Source organism: Spea bombifrons, chromosome 3 (assembly GCF_027358695.1).
Source record: "Spea bombifrons isolate aSpeBom1 chromosome 3, aSpeBom1.2.pri, whole genome shotgun sequence".
NCBI classification, from domain to species: domain Eukaryota; kingdom Metazoa; phylum Chordata; class Amphibia; order Anura; family Pelobatidae; genus Spea; species Spea bombifrons.
In genome coordinates this window covers 62127589-62147769 of record NC_071089.1, presented here as the reverse complement: position 1 = coordinate 62147769, position 20181 = coordinate 62127589, and the positions used below count along the sequence as shown (strand labels likewise).

The 20181-nt window shown below is 41.5% G+C and overlaps 1 protein-coding gene across 1 annotated transcript in view; it reads right to left on the bottom strand.

The window, feature by feature from the left end:
• The window catches only part of REV3L (REV3 like, DNA directed polymerase zeta catalytic subunit), a 68396-nt gene extending 48702 nt beyond the window's left edge, over positions 1–19694 (bottom strand). The window contains exon 1 of the mRNA XM_053460038.1: positions 19521–19694. Coding sequence (XP_053316013.1) covers positions 19521–19659 — 139 coding nt within the window. The 5' untranslated portion in view covers positions 19660–19694. The remainder of the gene's footprint in view (positions 1–19520) is intronic.
• Between the last annotated feature and the right edge of the window lie 487 nt (positions 19695–20181).

The window sequence follows — 20181 nt, the reverse complement described above, 5'->3', positions numbered from 1 at the left end:
CTCTTTCCTAGGTAGTAAAGGTCTACTTAAGTAATGTATTGATAAACAGTACTTCTGTGCCAATAACCCATCTTACGTTATTGTGTGCTACCAGTTACCTGTCTTATGGATTTAGAACAGACACCTGTGATGCAGGAAGGGGTTGCATATAGAGAAGAAATGTGACAGGCAAACATCCGGGTTGTAAAGATTATTTCTCAAAATGTAGCTTTTTTGTAAATAACTTAATGGTGCAGAGGCACGGGTCATGGAAGACTGAAGAACAGGGATCACCAGTTAGAATATCTTCAGGTTGCCAACATTCTCTACAAGGCAATATCCACGTTGACACTGGCATGGGTCCAAAGGGCAGCAAGAGCCAAGTTCACAGCCTTCTTGCCACTAGACACATAGAATGGAGCTTTGTAACAGTGAGAGGGAAAAGTAAGTTCTATAAGAAACCTATCTACAGCAGGACGCTGTAGGATTATGCCTGTTCAAGTAAATTCTTGGATCCGAGGATATTGTGTTTTAGCCATGTAATGGTGGCCTCCTTTGCACAGTCAAACACAATCTTTCAGGCATATATAAAGTAACCACGAGCCTCTGGCACTCTTTGATCTTCTCCTCAGAACCTAGAAGCCTCAGTGCTTGAAACACACAACATGGCAAGCAGTGTAAACATGGCGGCTGCAAATGATATCGGACATCCAATACAGAAGCTGCAAGATTGCTGAAAAGGCAGCAAAATGCTTGCCTATTTTCAGCAACCCGTGTCTTTACAAGAAGTCAGCGAAGGGAATGGGCCCTAAATTTACTAAACCAAACAATATTGTGCCGTTATTGCTACCGCGTGTCTTTAAACGATACTCCTACATGATGCACCAAGCCCAGGCTCCACTACACTTGGATTTCTATTCCTGTGCTTCAGGTTATAAACTGTCAGAAGAATTCATTCTGCTGGATGGGGGTATGTTTACTGTCATTCCTGCACTCCATCTTTAGGTAAGGTAAAGCATGAAACATTACAATCAATGTAGAATTGTTAAGCAAAGGCATTAGTAGGGGTTGACTGCAAACTTTGTGGCTGGTGCCCCGATAGGCATGGACCAGCATAACTCACAGCTCCACTTGATTAATAATATAAATTATAGTAGAAAAAAACAAAATCACCAGTTATTCTGACATTTAGATATGTAAAAAAAAAACAGTACTAGCCATCCAAACAAGTTTGGCTAGCACAAAAACTACCTGGCAATTGGGTATTAGAGGAAACAAGCCACCTTAATCATATCTTAATTTCAGAGCACAGAGATGGCTTCAGAGGACAGATCTGCTTCAACACGATATTTTTATGTAGCCTAAAAAAAATACTAGATTAAGTCTCTAGAAGGATATCAGTCTGGAAGAAGAAATGAACAGCATTACATTTGAGACATCATGCAGGAATACGTGACTCTGCTATTAATGCTGGTTATTTGATTTAGCAGGCAATTCTTCCTCTCGGATACAGGCATTCAGGGCACTTATACAATTAGTCTAGCTACTGTGTCTTTCTGAAATGGTTTCTATATTTTTCCTACCTTTATATTTATATATGCTTCCCCTTGCTTCTTCACATGCAGAAGGGGTGCTGCAAGAACATGCTCAAGTGCTATTAGACATGTTTAGACTTGTCCTCAACACGGTAGGATGTGAGCTACTAGAGAACGCTGCTTTATACATAAATAAGGTGGGTACCTAAAGCAAGGTGGGAGGTGTAAACATGCAGCAACATCACCCCAGAAAAGGCTTCTTGTGATACAAATCTAAAAATAACACTTTAGCTCTCTTTTTTTCGGGAGTTCTAAAATCACACTTTTATTTTCCTCCTCCCCGCGTCTGATTGTATTGAATTAATGACAAATAATCTTCCACATCCATGTGTTCCGCTGAAGAACATGTGAATGGCTGCGGCCCTACGTGAAACCTGAAGTAGAGGTGATTTCAAAGGAAGTACTAAAGTGCATTTATGGAGAGTGTACTTCAGTACACTTCCTGCTAGAGCAAAAGCAGGAAAGTAGAGGAGTAAAATGAGGCTGCCGCTTCATTGTCTTACTCCCACATAGAGTTAACTTTATTTTACATTACATTTCACAATGTAAAATACCTTGGTATAGAAGGGTTGATTTCGTAGAAATGTGGGTTTTGTTTTTCTTCTGTAATATGGGATTTCATGCATCTGCTTGAAAATCACATTTCTGGGAGGGCAAAGAATTAGAAAATTCTTCAAGGTTCTATTTTTCCCCCAGAATAAAAGAATTTTAACCACCTGCAAGAGGCCCATTCTGGACTAGTTAACATTGGAGTACTGTACTGCAGATAAATAAAAGCAGGGGTTTTGACTGGCGCTCTTGCTTTATAGTCTTTCCTGTTAGAAGGGCTAGCAATTCATACACGTTAATTCTGGGAAACTGGTTTCCTACTCAGAATACCACGCACACAGATTTACATAACACTTCCCATTTAATTAAATGCTGGAGCATTTGCCTGGCTTCATCAATGAAGGCGCACAGGAAGGACATTGTCCTCATCTGGCAGCACTGCGTCTCACAAGGCAGCCAAACAGGATACGGAGGAGCCAAAAGAAAACGCTTACAGGTGCTTGCATTGTTTGGAATGCAAGCCGTACTATATTTTTCTTAATAGTATGTTTACGTACCATAATAAATAAGAAATGCTGGCATGTCATGTTTCCAATATATCACAGGCTGTTCCGTTGTGTGTATTTGAAAGACGTTTATTACGACAAAGTGCCAATTAGTTTTGTTGCAACTCAAATATCTGCTTTTTTAATTCCAAAAGGATAAGTTCCTCAGCACCCAGACAGCAGCCACTCTCTTACACTCCCCATATTAAGGAATCGTATTTGTTTATAGCACTGTATTAGCAGAGGGCTCGTTGCCCATGCCATACTAAGTGGTTACATTGTCTGGTATCATGTATTCTTTCTTTGGTTCAGAAAATGAGTTAGTGATTGCCTAAAACACTAATGATTCCTTGATGCAATGGATTAATATTTTCCTCTGTTCATCCTGTTTGTGATTGAAGTATGCGTTACTCCTTTCAACCCAGAAACCTACTCTCCTCCGCTTAGGGATCGTGACATAAGAAGTCTCTCCTGACCATCATCCTACAACTCAAAACGAAACCTCTTGAAATGTGAACAATTTTTTCCCTCTTGGATCGTGGCCTGGAGTACTTACCTCACCATCCACCTGTCCCTGTTTAAGAGGGATAGTCCCTCGGCCTAATGCTGGCTTCTCTTTTTTCATTTTGGTTTTCAGAGCTCAGGCTGTTTTGTGGGTAGAAGTTTGAGTTATGGGAGTACATAGTACTTTCCTTAACATCACAGAAATATATTCTTACAATAGCTGGAAGACTAACGCCCATCATTCGCAGGTAATCTAGAAACTGGCTTATGACAGGCCGGTACTACAGCAGATGGAGAACCACAGGCTGACCACTTGCCAGAAGTAAACAAACCATATAGACGTTCATGTGCTTGTGAGGAGTCTCAGAAATATCGTTTGGAGTCGTACGTCAAGCTCCGCTGGCACTGTACTTACGGGGGAGGCTTCATTGCATTTCTACTCATTCTTCCCAAGCTGCGTGCGTGATCTGGATTTTGAAACGCTCCTAGCACATCTCTTCCGTTCAGACATATATTAATACAATTAATCAGAGTACCGCAAGAAGAAAATGCTATTAGTATGATTTTGTTTTCCGTGGTCTGACTCAACATCCATCTGTTCTTTTTTCTGATTTCATTTAAATTTTCATTTTTATTCTTTTAACTATATTGGGTATGAGTGTATATACATCTTGCAAATATATTCCCCTAAAGAACTTGGGGTGGGGCGGCAAAACAAATGTTTCTAAATGTGGCAATAGTAACCGCATTTCAGTTTTGCTGGCTGTACAGCGGGGCACTTTTTGCTCACGATTATCAGACAGATATATGCCATATTCAGTAAGAAAAATTGCAATCAGGGATGCTTTCATTCTCAAGATTTTATAATCCATATCCACCTTCTGTTTTGTTTCTAATCTTTCATTGTGGCAGCGCTGCTAAAGTTTGGCAACCTGCAAGCTCAGTGTATACATGGGGAGTAAACATAAGGACTGGCATGCAGCACGGCATTATCACCCCTGCCTCCATTCTGGATGACATTACTTTCCAGGGAGGGGTATTTGGAGCCAACGGCCACAAGTACAGAAAAACTGGCGTTACTTTCAGCTACAGTAAGTGTGGTACAATAACCCCCCTGACCGCAGTACCGAGGATTGCAGATCTGGGATAAAATAAATGGAAATTCAGCCTTTCCAGTAGGAAAAAAAAGCCTTACATTCTGGGTGAGGAATACTGAGGCTTGCTATTTAAGTTCTCGTGACATCATAACATGTGACTACATACAAAGCATTGCATACCAGTTTCCATGGTAATACAATGCAATGTTTGTGGAAATAAAAGGAGGTGCAATTGTGAAATGTAATTGCTTGTGCAATGTAAGCAAACAGGCCCCTAATTATAGTTTAAAAGATTATGCAAGATAAAAAAAAAAAGTCTTTAAAAAAAAAAAAAAAAAATTACAAACTGATTTTTATTTCACATCACATCTCCCTACCCTGGGTCATTTCCCATGATGCCCCAGTGAGGACTGCCTCGGAAATCCAAATGCCAGATTTAAGCTGGAAGTCGTGACATACTTGCTAGACTCCGCTTGCATTGTTCTGCAAGCTTTGCGTGCGCCACTAGAACTAGATGTTGTCGAGAGCAGTGAAGGTTCTTTGTAAAATTATTCCCATTGATGCAGAAGTATGACAAAATAACATGTAAGACGAAAGCAGCAATATCCTAAAAGTGAAACTCACAAGCATACACCAAAGCAAGCTATGGCGATAGGACAGTGAACCCAAGTGACTGAAAGCCGCCTCTCCATACAATCAGATAATGCACAAGGTCACGGAGACTCCAAACCATGGAGGAACATCTAAAGGGTCAGATCCAAAGCGAAAGGATTGCAACAGCATTTTGGTTTTATTGAAGACACTTCACACAAAAAATGCCCGTTCAACTGCTATTGAGATTGCTCTGCCTTGGTTTTACCCTTCAGAAACTCACAAGTAGCAAAAACCCTCAGAAAGCATCATTTTCAGAATATATGTGTGATCTCTATTTTTTACAGTTTTCCTTTGTTTTGGAAATTGTTTAACATGCTGAAATGATTCACATTTCGTAAGAGCTCTGGAGCAGTGCTATCTATTCCACAAGCCAGGTGAGGTCCATATGGCACCAGGCCACACATCCTACCCCCCGCCTAGTCGGTTGCAGAAGTCTAGTGAAGAACATGTGGAAAGTTTAAGAAAAAAAACATTTCCAGACAGACAAACGGTTCAGATATTTACCGCACCTTTTGTTTTTGAAGGCTGGGCTCTTACATAGATCACAAAGACAAAGCTAAGCAGGGATGATATACTGCTAAAAATATTCTATGCGTCCGCATATATTAGACCTAGCCGTAATGTATAGATCACTCTTATTGATCAGATAGGTTAACCTTAAAATGACCTTCTAGAAATAATCCATGCTTAGATCGTACAATTTATGAGGTTGCCAAGGGTTAAGATTTCCAATGCGTGAACCATTAAAGCTTTGTAGAGAAAACCAGAGTGCCGGAACCGTAAGGTTTTATTACAGTCCATCCAGACTTTGACATTTCTAAAACAAATAGGGAATATGCCACCTATACATTAAGGGTATGAAGACCATATGGTCAAAGATGGAATTGCCACTGATATATTGCATATCAAATTAGGCTATTGAATTGCATAAAACAATTAGGCTCCTGAAACCGAAGTCCAGTATTGGGACCATATAACCTGACGCGTTTCGCTCAAAGGCTTCTTCAGCGGTCGTTATAAATTAAGAAGCCTCTGTGTGAAACATGTCGGGTTATCGGTCATATGGTCCTGGTATTGGACTGAGGTTTCAAGCGCATTATTTGAAAGCGTTCATGTATGTTTTAATAGTTATGTTGTTTAATACACTTATAAGAGTGTTGTATGTGCTATTTTTATAACCCTATCTTTTCTTTTTCTATAACCAGCGCCCACACACAATTGGGAAGGTGCTCGCTGGTCAGTACGAGTTTACGGGTTTGACATCAGACAGTTTAGGGGGTAAAACGGCTGTCCCCAAAATGAGAATGGGTTAAAAACAGCGACTGATATACAAACAGACGGCTGTGTCTCAGAATATCGGTAGGTTTCATAGATCTGTGCAACGTGGGCTACTATATGCTACAGTGCCTGATATAATTTGATATTATTCCTGACGGCAGAGCTGTCAGAGATTGATCACTTCGCTACTTCATGCGACAAGGCGGTAAAACGCATTTTCTCCACAGTCATTTAGCATACTGGATGAGGCCGGGTTCTCATTAGGGTTTTGAAATGCTGTCATTTTTCTGGCTCTCATCACAGCGAGGATCCTTTGTCTGAGCTACAGATACAATATAACACCAAGAATATATCTGGCACTAGGACCCGGGTGATTCTTAGCTGGGGAAGGCAAGCGCAAGGAGCAAACAGCCTTCCCTGCATGTCTTGAAAACACATCTGGGGAGACCGTATAGCAGAGGCAGCTATCGTAACCTCATGCTCCGAGGCTGTGAAATTATAAATATAATATAAATAATTCCGATAATTCCAATCCTCCTCACGCCTTTGGGAAATAAAATACAGCTTCACACACAACCGCCCTCCTACCCATTTCCCTTTCCATGATCTAGCCACCCACTTCAAGGACGAGTGGGGAGCGCGCATTCCACATCACAAAGCAGCTAACCACACACAGCCTTTGCAGTCAAAATCAAGCCGCCGCTCGGCGTTACGCTGGGGAAAGAACAGGCAGCTTGGTAAATTATTATGTTTCACTTATATAGCGCCAACAATGTACGCAGCGCCCTTTACAATGCATACATTTAAAGGCATGACAAAAAAAGAACTAAAAGGTTCTTTCACCTATATATATTTCCATAACGTGGCAAAGTAAATATAGCATATGCCTCAATTAGAATAAATCTTTACGCTACTTAATGCAATATCGAAATTAAGTATATTATTTGCCAACAGATAAAGGGATAGCACATAGCACTTATAACACGATCGGTCTATGCTAAAGTGCAACATTGGTGTGAAATTACCAGCAAGCTCTGAACGGGTGTGGAATTCGCTGGAGCTATAGAAAAGTGAAGAATTGCGGGGACGAAAACACCAGCAAATTTCACCATCAAAATATCCTGATAAAGGAAAACATTCAGGTCCAGGTCTATCAGAAGGCATCCTGTCCACCATGTTTTCAATTGTTTATAATAAAAACATATTTTTTATTATTATTTTTTTTTTATCTTGCAGCATAACAGTTATTTTTATGGGGAAATGTGAGAAAAAAACTAAAATCCCCATGTGATGAAGGAATATTTATTTTATCCGCTTAAGCGTCAGATGAGTAATGCTAAAGGAGATAGGCCACTAAATATGCCTACATGGTTGCATTTAACTCTCCTCTCTCTCTATTATGCCAGGCAAGAAAACCTTAGCAGAGCTGTCATTTTATTTTTTTCTTCTGAGAGGTTACAACACATACTTTTAAGAACCTTTTCAGTTTCTATGGCAACAAACGTGCGCCTGCAACAACCAAGGACCTGCTTTTGTATCACATGATAATTAAGTGTTCCTGGCAAAAATTATACATAAAGCTAACATTAACATGGTTAAAGGATTATTTCGGAGAAAGGTTTGAGCAATCATCTGTACTGGGAATGCTGTTTCCATGTGGTTATGTAATACGCAATTACAAAAAAAAGCCAAATCCAACAGTTAAAAACCTTTAACTTCCTACTCTCAGGAACAGCATGATCATTCATCCCCATTAATTGAGCTCTCCTACGGCTAAGTTGCCGTGTGTTGATACAGAAGCCTTCCAGCGAATGGGTGAGGAGGAAGCAGAGAACATCAGGATGGGAATTTGGTTGGAGGATTTTTTTTGCTACATTGTAACAGATTGTAACTTTTATGAGGAAAACAACTACATTTGTCGTCACAAGAGAAAGCGCATGCTATGGAATAGATCTACAGTGAAACGGATGAAAGAGCTTGTGAATTCGCTTGCACACTCATCAGCTTCCGTACTAAAAGTTGTATTAGGAAACCAGAGAGTAACTGAATCTGTGCAAAGTTTAAAGGTGCTGTTCCACCAATCATCATATAACGCTTGCTTATGCATTCAAAACAAGCTTACCTGTTATAAAAAGACACTGCTATTCAGTCCCGGACTGGCCAGCTGGCGCACCAGGCAAATGCCAGTGGGCCAACAGCAACCCACACTTATCTGATCTGTCACTCCAGCGGCTGGATATGCCCGGCCGCAAACCGCATGACATTTCTGTGTATTTTCATTCTCTCACAGAGCAGCACTTATCCAGTGATATTGTATAAGGAACCCTAGATGGGACAGCACCTTTAAAAAAAAAAAACTGATTGCCAATAACGGTGGTATTCTGCAATCTTTCTTTCCCAACGTGGTTAAGTGGCTCTTACATTTTTGTTTTTCAAAGCCATTAGCAAGCACATGTATGCATACATTCATTAAGCTTATGGTTCGCAAAAAGAAAAAATAAATAAGTAAAGGCCTTCCATGACACACAGCCAAAGTCACAAGTCAGAAAACAAGTCAGAAAACCAATTTCCAGCACAAACCTGAACGCAATGTTTCCATGGATGTGTAGAGCAAATAAGGACAAGGGCAAATAAGGACACGCAAAGTATATTCACTTGTCTAATCTGATCCTTGTACAGTATGTCTGCTGCTGTTTAGCCAGCTTTTGATGAGTTGGGAGACAGAGGGATTTATTCACTAATATAGGAGAGCTGCGGTTTAACTCACTGAATTCACCATGCATTAGAAAAAGGGAAATTCATGGCAAATGTATTTGTAAGAAGGTCCAGGACAACATTCAAGATATCTCACTGATTTAAATAGGTTTTATCTCCACTATTCTTGCATGAGAAGCGCAATGGGAATGGTCAATCACTATGTAAAGTGAAGTCAGAAAAATCAAACGACAGCTTTCTTGCCATGCAAAATGCCTATGATTAAAGGGTTAATAAGACATCTTGCATGAATAAGAGAAAATATAGTTTTTTCTTAGGCCACATCCAGCCATAAATGTTATCTGGAATCCTGCCTAGAACCCCCTATAAAGTTAGTGGAACATGAGCCAAAACAGGGCATATTCAAAGGATGCCAAAAGTCCCGTTCTGGGTGCCATTAAATCTTACAGGGTATCAGGCACGGGGTTACACAAGGGGTACAAGTATCTTCAGAGTTATAATTTGAGAAATATGGTTTATGTTGCCACAATAGAATCATAACATGAAGAGGTTATGGGTGCTGACAGTCACCAATAATAGGAAACGTGGCAGGAGGGGGTTAAACAGGGCCTAAGAAATAGCAATGGGTGACTTCGCTGACAGGTGGGGGTTTTTGTGAGCTTGTAATAACATGGGGACGTGATTACCCTGGGGTTATTAACATAAAGAAAAAATAGGACATTTTAAAACATCAGGCAGGAGTTTGCTGCTAGGCTTTACGACCCAGCTCATTAAAAGTGTCGTAAAGTGTCTGGCCTACAACTCCCCAACCCATGTGACAGCAAATGGGCGTCTCCTAAAGACAAAGGAAGAGGATTCCTAGTAGAAAATCTTTCTTCACGTTTTCTACAAGGGACTGTAACATTGAGAAATTCCTGCGGATTATTTTACTTTTAATTCACGTAAAATTTTTGCATTTTATCCCAGGTTTGGGGTTAAGGTGTAGTTGTTCTGGGTCCTAGCACGTGAACATGTAGACTGTTTTTTCCATTAACCCTTTCACGCTAATTTACCCTCTTAACGTCATGGTGAGAGCTGGCAGGAAGGTAGTTTAGAACAATCATGGTTTCAGCTACTCAACTTCGCTGTACCAACCCCAGTGAGCTTCTGCTACATTAAGAGTTTGGCTGGTTCTGTATATTCCATAGTTAAGTCAGTGAAAGTTCTCCAATGTCTTCTCATCCTTTTAACTGTGCATTATCCAGGGCCTGCACACCCTTTTGGAATAAAGAAACTCTGCTCCCTTCATAATGAACAGTTAAGTGAGGGAGTTGAAGCCACAACTTTCCCCTTTAGTGAATAAACCCCAATGTCCCCTTTACTGAGATGATGGAGCAATACCGTGGTATGCGTTTCTCATGTGTCTTTGTCATGCCAAGTTAATGGAACCGTTTAACCTGTTTTTCTATGAATGAAGAAAAAAAAATAAACACAATACAAACCCTTACTCTGTTATAGTACCGTCAAACATCCTTAGAGAAAAATTAAGCCTTTTTCACATGACTGCTCTATTTCTGTAACATTATACCCCCGCTAGTCCCAAGCGTGTGCGGTGGAGATCCTCAACACGGAGTCTAGGGGAGAACGCGTTAGAAGGGCAAGAATGTGTTCTTCAAATATCTGTGCCGGCAGTGTCACGAAGAAACCTAGCGGTGCCGTCTGCCATGTTATGAAACTAAATGAGCAGATTTGGTGGGCAAAACATTATTCATTCCCTGAGAAACAGGGAGCAATATATCAAACTCTACATCCTATGCCAGTATACCTAGGAAACACGGCCTAAGGGCCAAACGACAAGAATGGTAAACAGTGGGGTATGAAAGTTCTATTCTCATATTCCAGTTTCCCTGTTGAAGAACGTAAACGATTTTGTGCTAGATTCCTCTTCCGAGGAAACCTTAACTAAAAGCAGATGTACTAAGAAGAAAAAAAAAAAGAAGAAACATCCCTGGGTTTTATTATTCTGTGGCACAACGCAAAAGGATCACAAACTGTTACCTCTAATCTCCAACAGGATCTGCCCTTAATGTGACCACATTTCAACACATGTTCCTCACTATGATTATAAAGGGCCAACCCTAGCGCGCTTTCCCAAAGGAAGTCTGAGCCCTTGCAGCATAACGCATATACAAACCAGCAAAGAAATCAGCGCTTACATGCTTCACGCAGGGCACATTTCTTACAGGGGAAACATTCTGGGGTTGGTGCCCCATAACGTTCAGTTCAAGTCACCTGCACACATGCAGTTTGGTAAAGAGAACCATGAAGGAAACCAAGAAAGACTCCCTAAATACAGAATATTTTAAATACAAATGATTAAACATATATACAGACTAAATCGGACCTAACTTCTTGAGCACAGAGTAAACAATGGAAGAACATTTGCATTGTAGAGACCATCGCCCTTAAAACGCATGCAAGCTTGTTAACGTTGGAGGGCAAACGAGGTAAGACTGAACATTCAATGTGCAAACAAAGGAACTGAACTCAGACATGTTACCAGATGCAGACTTCATTATCATAGGATACAAGCAGCTTTTACGTAAGGGAATGTCCTAAAATATAAACAACGCGCTCCAAGACATTAGAACAAGAGGGCTACCATTTATTATGCATGGACAAAGCACATATCTTAAAGGAACACACACACAAACAAGTAGACATATGGGGACTTAGTCAGGGTAACCATAATAGCCCAGTCTTCCTTTTATTATCCCAAACCCAGCACTTCATTGCAGAAGACTCTGAAGTACGGGGGAAATTGGCAGAGAATGGGAAGAAAACAATGGTTTCTGTCTCCAAAAAAGATAAATAAAAATATTCAATCGGAAAACATTTCATTATTATTACTTGCTTCTGTGTCCATGGAAACTGTCCGTACTTGGAAAATTGCGTTTTAGCAATCCTCGTTGCGGGCGGTTTCAAAATAAGCTACGCATGCTACAGGGTTATAAATATTCATATACAATGCAACGGTGGAAACAAAAAAAAATACCCGAGATGATATTGGCAAAAAGGTCATTTAAACATAAACGTAAAGATATTTGTTTTTTTTGTTGTTTTTTTTTTACTTAAAAGGGACATTTTTGCAAAGTCATCCATTGTATGCCTCATTGTCTGTCTGTCTGTGGGAAAGAAATCATGCACATCAGTAAGAATTCCTAATCTATTGCCTTCCCGACATCAATCTGTTTAGCAGCTCTATGCATGCCTGCATGCTCCGCGTAAAAAATAAAAATCCTGGTTAACTTAGGATGACGTCAAGTCCTGGTTAACTAACATACATATACCCAATACCGTTCAAAGGTTTGGGGTCACTCAGCGGTTTTCATGGAAAACAAGGGCATTTCTAGCTGCAACATAATCACAGAAGGGGTTTTTTCTCTTATTTAAACAATTAGCCTTTTAAAACTTAAATTTGGATTTTCGAACACAACATGCCAATGGAACACAGGAGTGATGGGAGTGATAACGGGCCTCTGTACACCTATGAAGATGTTCCATTTAAAATCAGCTACAATAGTTATTTACAACATTAACCCCGTCTGCGCTGGGTTTCTGATCCATTTCATGTTATTTTAAATTAAAATTGGCTACCCCCCCCAAAAAAAAAAAAAAAAAAAAAAAACCACACACACCATACATCTACACACACTGTATATACATACCGGTATAATAATATAGTAAAGAGCCTTACTTTTCTTTAAACACACATTACTACTAGGATTTTCCAGCACAAATTATTTAGGGAAATATTTCTTTTAAAATATAACTGACTCCTACATTTAATAAACCACTTTTTTCTATACAGAGCGTTTTCTCAAAGAACTGGTGACAGACGTGCATACAGGCAGTACCAGGAGGACTGGCTTTGGATTCATTTTCTTCTCATGGATAGCGTGCCAAATATTACGACATTCCTTTATTAGCCGTAAGCACAGCACTATATAGTAATATCACCCGCTACAGCAGGGACGGTTGTAAACGCCAGATGAACAGAAATATTGGCCAAAAGACAAACTGCAGTCAATTTTCTGCCGCTGGTATTCTAGGGCATCTTCCCAGATGTAAGAATAGGTTGTGTACCTTGGTGTATGACACCTTTACCAACCTGACAATATTTTTTTATAGAATAGTTCTTCGCTATTTAAAAGGTTAGTCCTTTGGGATGCTTCAATGTGCAGGCCTTACAGTTAGTCCATTAATCTCTATGCATATATAATGTAGAAGGACCCCCCAACTAGCAGACCTGAGCCATAGGAGGCCAGACCATAGCTGGACCAGAGATGGTAAGCAGATGTCTGATCGAATCCCTGTCCCAAACCCTCTCTCTTCACCAACCCTTCCGAAGGCTGCCAGGACCAAACAACAACAATCAGCAACTTAACCCCTTAAAGACAATGGGCGGTCTCTAAACCCATTGAAAACAATGCATTTTGAGCCCGTATATGTACGGGCTTTGTCATTAAGTGGTTAATAGGGCTGAGATAACAATGGGAGAAATAGCCAAACAATACGGAACCCGTGTTCTACACATAAGAATGGGTTATAATATATATTATTTACGAGTATATCTTTACATGGTGTTATCCCTATCTAGAATACGAAAATATAGGATTTGGGGAACGCGACAAGTGCTTTTATTAATTTATGTGGACATTACAGACTTCTCACACCTTAAAAATGTGAACGGTAGGCAAATAACACAAGGCAATTCAGTAAACCCCCCTTATGTGTAAGAGATTGCGTTTAGAAAGGATGGCAGCCTTCTCGATGATGGTTTTACAGTGAAGGTTTCCATGGTAATATTAGCAGCACTAGTCAAGGATTTCTTTTCTTTTGATGTACACAGAAACTGCTAAACAGTACCAATGCCTAATAAAAAAAAAAATGATAATTTATAAAAAAAAAAAAAAAAATACATACACGATATTCTGCAGAAGAACAACGCTCAGGCACCTCTCTCTGGTCATTGTCAAAAAACGTAATACGGGATCACGTTGACAGTTTTGGACACAAAGGTTCAAGAGAACACATCCAAGAGAAACAGCATATAACACAAATAACCCCAGTTCTTACTACAGTCCAGGTGCTTGTAACTTGTGGGGCAGAATGATGACCATCAAAGAAAACAGACCCGCTGTACGCGGCAATTCCCTGAACCAGAGAACAACGCACGCTAAAAATGAACGTGGCGTCCACTTCAGGTGGGGAGGTGGCATTCTATATGCCGTGGCATACTTCCTTTACACAGTCAATTTCCGGCCCACACATTCGGTAGCGGCCTCTGTTTTACGGGATACTTGTATACGCTTCTGTGAAAGAAGCCTTTATTATTGTCTGTACTTAAATTGCTCCATAATAAAGGATTATGTTTTAATGCACTGCTGTCCAGAGACATTCGGTTTTGGGTTTAATGTTGTAGACTTGGGCTCCCTTTTTGATATGAATGTTTCATCTGCCAGCTGCTCCCCCGACCGTCTTGCCAGCCCTCCTATGGGCGACATAAAACTCTACACAAACGTCACAGACACAATGTGAAATAATTTCATATAAAACAAGGTTTCAGATGATTACACAACCATTGCAAAGACTGCAACACAGTGTCTCCAGTCTCACACACCTCCTCTTGAGATTAAAATATATGTTTAATAAAAAGGATATGACACTTCTGCTCCTAAAATCCTCACACTCATTCGCCTGCACATTAGATCACTATTAGATCACCACACAAATTACTCACCTTATAACTAAGTGGAACAAAGACATATATGAAATATTTACTTATCTGACAAAACTGCTGTATTTTAGCCCACTTGGCAACAGTGAATTTGGCCCTCTTGGAAAGGTACAAAGACTATCTGCTTGCACCGTGGAAGGCCCCTTCCATGGTCATTGTTTCCCTGCACCTTAAGTTAATTCGTTTTTAAATTGTTCTCGTTAAGTCTTGTTAATCTTGAGTGATGTAATTCAATTATGTACTGATGTGGTTGAGGCCTTTTGTTCTGTTTAAAACCCGGCTGTTGTCTTGATGTCTCTGTGGATAAATATGCTATATTCTGTTCAATAAAATGCTCACTCTTGCTGTACTCAATTCAAGGTAGTTGTGTCTACTTATTGGGTACACATAGCAGGGTTCCAAGGTGCGCATGCTGACTGGTGCTGGAAGTGATTTCGGGGACAACAGGAGGATGCATCTGGGGGATCTCTGGGAGTGACTAGAGCTCTCTTGGTGAACCCATTACAGTATACATTATCCAAGACTAACAACAACTTTCATGCAGAAGCTGTTTGCTGGACCTTAATAGATAAAGAGGATTCTCTTTCCCATTGTGCCAAATACTGTACATGCATATATGCAAGCATGCACAGGTCACTTGGCAGTGTCACAGAACACTCTGCAGCTGATCGCTGGCCACTTGATCACCAGCAGTGTCACAGAACACTCTGCAGCTGATCGCTGGCCACTTGATCACCAGCAGTGTCACAGAACACTCTGCAGCTGATCACTGGCCACCCAGCGGTGTCACAGAGTGCACTGCAGCTGATCACTGGCCACCCAGCGGTGTCACAGAGTGCACTGCAGCTGATCACTGGCCACCCAGCGGTGTCACAGAGTGCACTGCAGCTGATCACTGGCCACCCAGAATGCACTGCAGCTGATCACTAGCCACCCAGCGGTGTCACAGAGTGCACTGCAGGTGATCACTGGCCACCCAGAATGCACTGCAGCTGATCACTGGCCACCCAGTGGTGTCACAGAGTGCACTGCAGCTGATCACTGGCCACCCAGCGGTGTCACAGAGTGCACTGCAGCTGATCACTGGCCACCCAGTAGTGTAACAGAATGCACTGCAGTTAATCGCTGGATACTTGCTGATAGCATATCAATGCACTTATGAACTATTGCCTATACACCAAGTAATTCACAAATTCCTTTTGTTTTACATGCATATGATGGGCAGTATTGCTCATGCATTCATATTTTGGTAATAACAGACATGATGGTTTATTTACTGAATTGCATTTACAGGCGAGCTGCAGTGAGTTGACACATTCAAACTCGTTGCCTTCACCACACATTGTAAAGGATTGTCATCTCTACTGCTGTAGCATAACAAATAGTTAAACAATCTCATTGCTTTCACTATGTATTACATAAGGAAAACAGCCCATCCTGCAGAAGAAGCTCACTGGGGTTGGCCCTTCATGATGCATAGTGAAGTCGGTTTACTGGAGCTCACCTGTGAATTTACAGGATTAGTGACTAAACATCTAATTGAGGGCACTGGCCATACCCAATGCATAAATAAATCACATTTCACTGCCTGGTATATGATCACCAGTGAGACAAAAAGGAGGGAGAGAGGTACAAAAACCACAATCCAAGACAAAGAATGTTACGTTAAAGCAAAAATTCCTATATAAAGACTGACGCGCCATGCTGTTTACAGCAAAGTTCTATATGATTCAGTTGTCACAGACAGCTTTATTCTCTGTAACATAACGTGATGTCACAAAGATATTTTCATAAAGGATTCAATGGCCTGCCACCTCAACCTGCATTGATTTGATTTAGAAATATTATATATTTCAAGATCATTAGCAACACATCAAGATTTGATTTGTTGTATCAGCACATTAAAGGATCGAGCAACAATTGCAGCCACTTCAAGAACGAATGTTGCTTAAAATGTTAACAGTTTCAAACAAAGGCAACATGTGGAAGTGTTTATTGCCAGTACCATGCTTCTATTTTATGTCATGTAATTTTTCATCTAGACAAGATGCTTGCTCTAAATATATATATATATATATATATATATATATATATATATATATATATATATATATATATATACATACACACTTATGACAGAAGAAGAGAATAAAATAACCCTGAGGAAAATGGCAGGATCTAGAGAGGAGGGGAGGAAGTACAGTTTTGCAGGTGATCATCCACACACTCACACCAACCTCCTGGATCATTAGCAGCCGGAGGATGGTGTCTGTGTGGGAGGTGCAATTCTGCCTGCACTGGGTAGCAGCTTCCCGTCTCTCTCCCAGCAGGTCATGTGAGGTCCCTCCTCTTCACCATGCTTTAACAAGTCATGTATGCAGTGATGTCACTAAATGGATCACCTATACATCCTTGGCAGACAGGTCACACTCAGTCTGGACAGCAGTGTCATACAGTGGCTGACTGAAAAGCACAGGTCCTGTTTCAGCTAACGCACGTCTATAAAATTCCATGCACAGAGCATTAACAAACAGCAGTATGTGCTTTATCATAAATAAGGCATTTAGTATATTTTCACTGTAATAGACTCTATAGACATGTCTACACAAATCTACAAGTCATATGCTCTTTCTGCCATTTGTGTCTGTAAACTGTGCAGGTTTAGCACCTTCTGAGTCAGGTGAATACTTGTTTCTGATGCAGGTCCCTCAGACAATCCTGATGTGCCCATGGCTATGGCTTATACATCATCCTTTCTTAAGAAACAATCCCCGAGTATTTAAGTCAGGGGCGTCCAACCTGCGGCCCTCCAGCTGTTGCAGGACTACATCTCCCATCCTCCTCTGCCAGCCCCTTAGCTGAATGAGCATTATGGGAGATGTAGTCCTGCAGCAGCTGGAGGGCCGCAGGTTGGACGGCCCTGATTTAAGTATTTAGCGACAGGCGTGTGCACCATACGCAGCCCCTGTTGGTGACCATGAACATACTACTAAACGTACATAAACTATGAATGTGCTCTCAGGCAATACCACGACACGAGTGCCACTCACTCTGTCTGCACATGCGCAAGTATGTTATGCAACACTCATATTCCATGTAAGTGAATCCATATACCGGTATTTCATGACCTTCTGCCAACTACTCTCAGACCGTTCCACAGTTTGCATATGTTGTACCCTTCAACTGATGGCATCTCAAAAACTTGCAGCCCTGATTTAGCTTCACAAAACACATACGCGAGTATTATTTTTAAAATGTTTGACCGCTCTGTAACAAATACATCATTGGTATGTCCTTGGGATGCATACAAGCATGCCTATTTGCTTCTCCATCTGTGTTGCATTCTTCTTCCCCAGTCAATAAACTTTGCCTGTCACTATCCCAGAGCCCGTGTTTGATTAGGTTATTCATTAAATTGGGTGCCTGTTGGACATTTCATTGGATCATGAAAGTGTAAGCCCTGCTTCTGCAGAAAAGCAGAGCTTGTCCTGTATGGTGCATAATAAAATCTGTGAGAGAACATACAAAAAATCTATTAACTATGCATACTGCCTGGCCCTTTTAGGAAAAAATCAACAGGGTTCCTCCTTCAATATGTTATGTACAACTGTCCCTTAAAATTCACAGTTTAGTGAATAAACCTCTATATGTACATCTGTATACTTCTAGACTTAACCTTGTGTCCTCGTCCTCCATCACTCATGGATGTTTTTTCCAATCTTGGGTGGTCTACATTCAAGAAAACGGATGCTTAGTTTAATTCATTTGAAACCGAGCAGTTTTCTTTATCCAAAAAAAGTGTATGGCTGCTCACAATAGCTCCTTCATCTCTGGTTGTACATTTCTATTTGCACCACCACGCTGACATTAGTGCTCTACCCCTCACAGGTCCTCTTTTTCTGGCAAGTCATCAGTATACGGCTTCTAACTTGTCCCTCTCACCCACTAAGTCTAAAAAATAGAAAATACTCACACACACTTTGAAGTGAAGCAAAACTTAGATTAGAGGCTACTTCAGGTTAACAAAAAATTCCATAGATCTGCTAACATACATTTTAACCATTTCATGTGGTCATCTTCAAGACATACATCATATATCAACAGAACAATGACAGGCCACCCCAACTATGTCTGTCTTGGGGTGCTCATGAGCCAGCTTTGGGCAGGTCCCACAGCAGTCTCTGGCCATTAGGATGCCATAACCTTACCATGCCCATCACTGCATGCTCCCCATCCACGTCATCCTTGCTCACCTGTCTCAAAGAACTCACAAAATGCTAGCATGCGCATTAAAGGAGCTCCAATCCACATCACCACAGTGATCCCACCTCAGGACCCATCTGTCTTTAAAGCCAACAGGTCAAAGCCCACTCAATCTGAAGAGCCCATCTGGAGCTGCTCACCATCCCATCCCCCCAGTTTCAGAACACTCCAAACAACCCTGAAGCCAACATACACATCTCAGACAACCTATTATCCTCTAGCGCCAGTCTTAAGATACCGATGATCTCCACAAATCTTCATGACCTAGCATGTGTCTCTTGGCCAACTTCCCACCCCCTTTTGCCTAATGTGCTTTTCTCAGACACAACAGCCATCTATACACATAGCTGACAACTCTGAACCATGATGACCTCATGACCACCTTCACCATGGTGTTCCTGTCTGGACAACCCCAGCCTCCCCAACCCAGATGCCTTCGTTGTGTCTGTCTAGTGGATCTGGCTCCACTCCCCCTTGTGTCTACCTCGGGTACCCGACATCCCCCAGCGTACGTCTCAGTTTCCGTCCTCTCTTTTATCTCTCGTGTGTCTGTGTGTCTCACCTGCAGGGGTTGCCCCGAACACTCTCACCACGGGTACTCTCCGCACCGGGCAGTCTCTGAAGTGGGACGTGGTGACATCCAGCCCAGACAGCGGGGCAGCCAGGTAATAATCCGCCGTCACCAGACGCAGGGAGAACATCTTTCCGATTCCGGGCTCCCTCTCCAGGCGCTTCCCCTACCGAAGGCTCCGGCCAGCCTGGGATATACCGCTCTCTACACGCACACCCCGTGGGAGCACCTACACTGGTGACTGCGTGGGGGATATAAATAAACGGGGCCGCGCTATATTTAGAGGTTGAGTGCCTGTGTGCCCCCAGTATAGCTATAACCATATACATAGACGCGGTTACCCCTAATGTGTTTTATACACAGAGGTGCAGTCTTTCCCCAGCTAAGTATGTCACCATCTATGTACATGTGTTATTTACATGCATAACATCTATTCTACATGTATGTGCGGCCACTATTTACATATATGTAACATACATGTGTGATATGTCTAGCCAGGGCCCCTGTACGTGTCTCTCCTACCCCCCTCTCTGTCTCCCCCTGACACTGTCAGGCTGTAGTATAACGGTGCCCGCTCACAGTCTGCCTCCCACCCGGGAGCCTCATGCTGTGGACGCTGCTTCGCGCCGGTTCTCGCGCTCCCGTTCAAGCT